This window comes from Solenopsis invicta, chromosome 2, assembly GCF_016802725.1.
Source record: "Solenopsis invicta isolate M01_SB chromosome 2, UNIL_Sinv_3.0, whole genome shotgun sequence".
Lineage (NCBI taxonomy): Eukaryota > Metazoa > Arthropoda > Insecta > Hymenoptera > Formicidae > Solenopsis > Solenopsis invicta.
Genome location: NC_052665.1, coordinates 8,036,381 through 8,042,685, shown reverse-complemented (window position 1 = coordinate 8,042,685; position 6,305 = coordinate 8,036,381). Strand labels below are relative to the sequence as shown.

At 34.6% G+C, this 6,305-nt stretch overlaps 1 protein-coding gene across 1 annotated transcript; it reads right to left on the bottom strand.

Moving 5' to 3' along the window:
- Positions 1–205: 205 nt before the first annotated feature.
- LOC105200761 lies at positions 206–4,022 on the bottom strand. Its single transcript, XM_011168465.2, has 7 exons — positions 3,494–4,022; positions 3,294–3,416; positions 2,185–2,247; positions 2,009–2,071; positions 1,867–1,908; positions 1,702–1,776; positions 206–450 (listed from the first exon to the last, which is right to left on the bottom strand). The coding sequence occupies exons 1-7, from the start codon at positions 3,551–3,553 to the stop codon at positions 376–378; spliced, it is 501 nt and encodes a 166-aa protein (XP_011166767.1). The 5' UTR covers positions 3,554–4,022; the 3' UTR covers positions 206–375.
- Positions 4,023–6,305: the final 2,283 nt, after the last annotated feature.

Below are 6,305 nucleotides of genomic sequence, written 5' to 3'. Positions count from 1 at the left end.
TTCACTAAGTTTTGCATTAATTCATATCTAACATGCATACCGTGACGATTATAACTTGTGCTCTATATTCATAAAAATAGTGAGCGCGGACTTAATAATTCTAACATAACTTTTAGACGTTTATCAAATGGCAAAGCGTCATAAATATTTACAATTAAATGCTTAAACGGGAGTATACGCAAATATATAATACACTACGGATTCGCTATATGTCACAGATTTATTTTATTTCTATAAAGCGCGAGATCAGACAACCATTACATTTATATATCAATTGTAAATCGCTAATGAAAGCATTAATTATAAAATTGAGAATAAAGTTTCATCAGATTTTACATGTATACGCGACCTCATTTCCCTGTGTATTATTACTTGCTATTTTGATATTTCCACGTTAATAGGGCGATGGTATGCTTTTGGCGATCTGCTACGACGCCACTCGGACTGTTCCTAGAAGAGAGATTACTATTGGCGCAGAATTATATATGATGTTTGCGTAATACATTATATTAGCATAATAACCGGATGTTACCACTAACAAATTTTCACGTTATGACGATATTCAATTAATACAAAATGCACTGTTATCAGCAATGCCAATAATTTTATTAATAATAACAATTTATAGTAATAATTTTATGAGAGAAGACATTAATTAATTCACACGGTACAATAACGCACGCATCGCGGGAAGGATCGTTGCACATTTAAAATCGATTAAAAAAAAAACGAAGTCAAAGCGGGAAGCTCCTAAATTATTATAACTGCGAAAATTTCGATGATCATTGCCATCGAATAAATATCTTTTGATGATAAAAAAAATCTTAATTTTTTAATAAGAACATGACATCTGTAGTTCGTAATTTTCGTGTAATATCGCTTCGTTAATAATATCTTAATATCTTCAATGGTTCACTAATTCTGAGATTTCCAATGTTGAACTTCATTATCATTATCGACAAGAAATAAAAAAATGATACGCTCAATTAAAGACAAGCACCGAAATATCCGCATTCAGAAAGGGTTAACAAGCCGAATAAAAATATCCCGTCGTGCAATATAAACTTGGATAGCCGCAGAAAGGTCTGAGATAGGGTCGAATCTAATTTTATGTCTGCCAATAGAGCGCGACTTGCCTGCCGGATATACCAAGACTGATCTAATGCAACGACGCAACGACCGAAAGTCGTAGAAGCCATGATACGTTTATACGACCTTTGGTAATTCACAGTTTATAGGTCGCCGTGTGTAGTGTGTAGTGAAAAAGAGATACTCCTTTCTATCTATATAATATCCCGCGCGTATACGCAGAAAATCGCATAAATGCGTTTTATTAAATCTCTCATTCTTCGACGGCGGCGAAATTTTAATTAAAATCGAGCTCGCGCGATTGGCACACGGTTTATCCGTAACCCTTTGTACGAGTTTCCGCGAGTTTCATCATATTCATCTCCGCGACCTGCGGGTTATTAAATTATTTAAGGTCGATGATCGCGCGCGTAAATTCTGAATAGGAATGCAAGTGGGCCGTGGGTCAATTATTTTTATCAATCGTGCTGAATTAAAGCGCGACAAAGGATACGCGCATGGATAGCGCTCGAGTCTGGAAAACGTGGGCGGGGGATTGTTTTTTTTTTTATTTATTCTAATAACGACCCCCGGTCGCACAGTGTGCCCCATTTATCGCAACAAATAATTTACCTCGGGCTTCAATAGCTTCTCGATGCACGACATTTTGCTGTTCATTATTTCCAGCTCCAGTTGCTCTTTGCATAACTGTTACAACAAAATCCGGGAATCCGGAAATTAAAATATTTAATTAGTGAGAGTGGCGGTGAGCAAGCGAACAGATTGCCTGTTACCTACCATTTTCTTCGTTTTCTCTTGGAACACGTTCATCCGTTGTAGCTAGAGATCGAAATTATTAGACAGCGTGACCGTGCGACGTTAACCGTGTTCTTAAAAAAAAAAAAAAAAAAAAAAATCTGATACTTGACAATAAACTTACATGTTTGTGAATACATTTGTACGACGGTATAACGTTAACGACGCTCTCCATTCGCGGTAACTTCTACAAATAATTAGCAGTCAACGTTAGCGCTTTCAAAGTGTAATTCAGTATCTCACTCCGGTCTCTCGATCAAACTTCAATTTAGTTGTGATTGCCGAAACTGCCCAACTTACCTTCTCCGCTTTCTCAAACAATTCACGAAAAAGGGTATCGTTCATCGTCACCATGTTCAAACTCTAACATCAGAATAAAGAATTGAATATTAGCAGCAATTAATATATTGAATTAAATTTTTATTTTGTTACGTAAATTGTTGTTTTCTTTATTCATTTCCGATTCATTATCACTATTTGCTGATCTTTCTAAGACTAGTTACGAATTATAACGAAATTATCGCGTGCTTTCTAATCTGCGTTTTATCAAGAAACGAAGCTCGTAGGCGCGATGTAAAAATAGCTGACTGAAAATCGATAAAAACTTCCATGTTTGCAAATTTATTTCAAGTTCAGAAGTAGTAGCTTCTGGACGTTGTTACCGCGATAAGGATTAACGCAAACGTCGGTGCTACGTGGGATACAGTTGAAATTCCCTTCGTCAAAATTGAAGGCGTACGGCGTATATACTTTTTCGTGTATGTATAAGAATTATATTTGTTACAACGTGGCACGTGCGCGAATACATCAGTATTCAAGCGATTGCCTCGCAAAGTTGTTTACATTTTCTTTAAGCCGGCAAGAGAGTTCGGCGCTGGCAAGGTTTTCGGAAGATACGTGACTCGTTTTCTTTCGTACGATGTATATATATAACGCGTTGAGCATTATCTATTCAAAACCCGACCGCGATACGACTGGGAATATATCGACAATTCCGCGACTTCGATCGTTTATTGTTCTTTGATTAATTACACGGTGAAATAATATTATTACGTTGGATTTAAAGCAAACAATTAATTATAGAATCGTGTACTCGTATTGTCATGCCGTTTTAATTATTGTATCGAGTCATACGGTATCGTATGCAAATTAATTGCTAGAATAATAAGCATACTTGAATTTTCTCCACCAAACGAACAATTGCGCATAGTAGCTTTGCTATTATGAACAAAGTTAATTAACAGAGTTTTTTTTTTAGTTGTGGTTAATATAATCTGAACTCTCTCATTAATTACCCGATAAATTCTCTACCTAATGAAATAAAATAATTGCTGTATGCTGTATTGAAGAAGTAAAATTATTATTCTATTATCCGTCCTACAATTAAAATTGTTCTGCACTAAACTCACTGTTAACGAACAGACGGTCATAATTACTGCGAAGATGAACGTCACGAAAGTCACCGGTCCGCAATAAGCACCTATGTTGAAGAACCGCCTGAGATTATAATCGGCGATGAGAAATCGATATATCTGAAACGAAGCACGGTTCGTGAAAAAGGTTAGTCTTCGACGGAATCGGGATAACCTGATCGATCCGCATTTCTGACCAGCGAATTTAAACCGTATCCGGACGTTCGATAGTACTTGTACAGTCTGGTGTCGTCCATGATGGGGTGATAACTGCCGAATAATTTGTCGAGATCGCACGATACCGCGTTGCTCGGGGGAGAGAAAATCGAGGGGGAACGGCGGCGAGTCTACCGTTCGAACGAATGTTTGACAGGAGACGGCGGAACGCATCGTGATCGATTGACAAACAAATGATGGTAAATAGGTGAATTGCTGTGATGTTGATCAAACAATCATCCAATTCGACGTTTCTTCGTAAGAACAACCGATGTTATCTTTATCAATATATAATCACGCCCAGATATCGTTATTCATAGTAGCCACAGACGAATCACAATTTTAAAAGAGATCCGAAATTAATTTTATACGGATATGTATACAGAGTGCCCATAACAGCTATTCTCACCCTCTATATTTCGGAACAATTCAAAATTGTGAAAAAACCGCGAAATATATGTGTTCAATCATTTTGAGAGGCGATTCTACCTTTCTAATTCCCTTAAAAGAGTGGCCTCTCGAAATAATTTTATATATGTGTACAGTATAAAATTAATTTTATATATGTATACAGAGAGCCCATAAGGTCTATTCTCACCCTCTATATTTCGGAACAATTCAAAATTGTGAAAAACCGCGAAATATGTGTTCAATCATTTCGAGAGGAGATTTTACCTCTCTAATCTCTTTAAAAGAGTGGCCCCTCGAAATAATTGAATACGTATCTCGTGGTTTTTTAATAATTTTAAACCATTTTTGAAATATAGGGAGTGGGCACAGACTTTATAGATGCCTTGTATATGTAGAAATAAAAATGTTAAATACGGTAAACTGAATTCAGTTCCTTAACATAAGGCAATGTTGAGCAACAAGCGACATTTTTTTAATAAGAATTTAAAGCTTTGTTCGATAAATCATCAACTAAATAATAGTATTTCCTCTTTAAAAGAATAACTAAAAAATTTCAGACTTATATATGATATTTTATGTGCTATTGTTCGGTGTAGTGCTCGAACCTATCGAGCATCGATTAACAGATTGACACACCTCAGTATAATTAATTTTCGTATTCATTCACCTTAGGCAATATCGCTCTACTTTCTTGCATTTCTCCCCACCTCTTCGGTATTTATGCAAAAGCTACTTCATCGCGTTTTGAAGTTCGAGCATAGTTCGTGTCAGTCGCGTTCGTTACGTGTCATTAGGACCCTCGTTGAAAGGTTTGTTTAGTTTTGCGCTACCGATATTCTTCCCGCGCCGAAGTTTCCTGACATAATTTATAACCTGCGGCATTTGCCTGCGTGAAAATATAACACACGCGAAATGCATTATTAAGTTATTATGTATGTAACTAAATTTAAAAAAGCACGGTGTATGGAGCAGTATTATTCAGCTATTTCAATCATTTTGATTATGTTGATACAGAATTTAATATAAAATATTTAATATAGAATATAGACGAATAACGCGCTTGTATCTAAAATATTAATGTAACGGTGAAACATTAATATCAATACTTCGAGTTTGTACAAAAGTTGTAATATCGCATTTTGTCTTTAAAAGTGACAATAATTCAAAATAATAAATATTCTTTAAAAAACGGAAGTTAAAAATCGAACGATAAAAATAATATATTTTTTTCTCTGTAACACTTATTATCAATTATACTAAATATGTCTATCAAGTCATTACTGTTATTACAATACTTCAATTATTTTAATTGCTCGGAACACGATAGTAGTTAATAAATAAAATTTGTCAAAGACAGCTTGTATTTTTTTCCAACTTTAGTGATACGGTAAGAAGGAAAAACTGCCGTTTTAAATTTAAACATTTTTATATTAAAGAAAAATATTTCAGATATTTAACAAAAATAAATATTCTAGAAATTGATACCGTAGTCTACTTTATTTTACATTATTTAATTACACATTTTATTTTTGTCTTGTTCAGAATAAATGAAAAATTTTTGCTGGCATAAGGTACCGCTATTTTCAGTCAAAATTTCGCGTTCTTTTGCTATAGAGTTTTCCTGACTGCGACGGATGTCAAGGAGGAAAGGAAAATATGAAGAGGAGAAGTAGGTGAAAAAATATGTAATTAAAATCCAACGTTGTGAGATGCATCTCGAGCATGGGCGAAGAAATCAGGGCGCAGAGACGAGAAAATTATCCAAGATAGACAGATAGAATGGAAAAAGACAAGGGTGTGCGAAAAAAAAATTACAATCACGTGAAGAAAAAAAGAGAGAGCAAATGAGAATTTGAGATTGGAAAAAAAAGGTGTGACAAGTGCGCTTGCCAAAAAAAGGCAAGCTCCGTCAGAGCTTGCGATGACAAACTGAAAGAGAATTGGAAGAAATGGCTTACACGAAGTTTATACAGGCAAAAGGTAGAATAAAATAAAATATGTTCAATTTGCACTTGATACTGTATTTGTAATATTAAATTAGTATGCAATATTAAACGGGATGTAATTCAATTTAAACTAAATTTTCAGAAAATTACAACAATTTTAATTGAACGTGGTGAATTTTTTGCATAAAACGTAACGATTAATACGCGATACTTCGATTACTCTGTGCTTGCAGGCGATTGCATTTATAAATCCTATATTTTATTAACAGTGTGTACGAAAGCACACGTTATAAAACAAATTGATGGTAAAGAATTAATACTCTTTAATTGATCGGAACAAGATAGTAGCTAATAAATATCTTCAAAGACTGCTTATATTTTCTTCCAACTTTAGCTATATGATAGCAAGTAGTTACAAGACAAATTTTTCAAGTAA

Bases quoted from the DNA above. Each gene is read 5' to 3' on its own strand.
- LOC105200761 (XM_011168465.2), bottom strand. From the start codon at position 3,553: ATGGACGACACCAGACTGTACAAGTACTATCGAACGTCCGGATACGGT. The intron at 1,909-2,008 runs GTAAGTTTATTG...TTCGATCTCTAG, and splicing joins ACAAATGTATTCACAAACAT to CTACAACGGATGAACGTGTT. The intron at 1,777-1,866 runs GTAGGTAACAGG...TTGTTGTAACAG, and splicing joins AAGAGAAAACGAAGAAAATG to TTATGCAAAGAGCAACTGGA.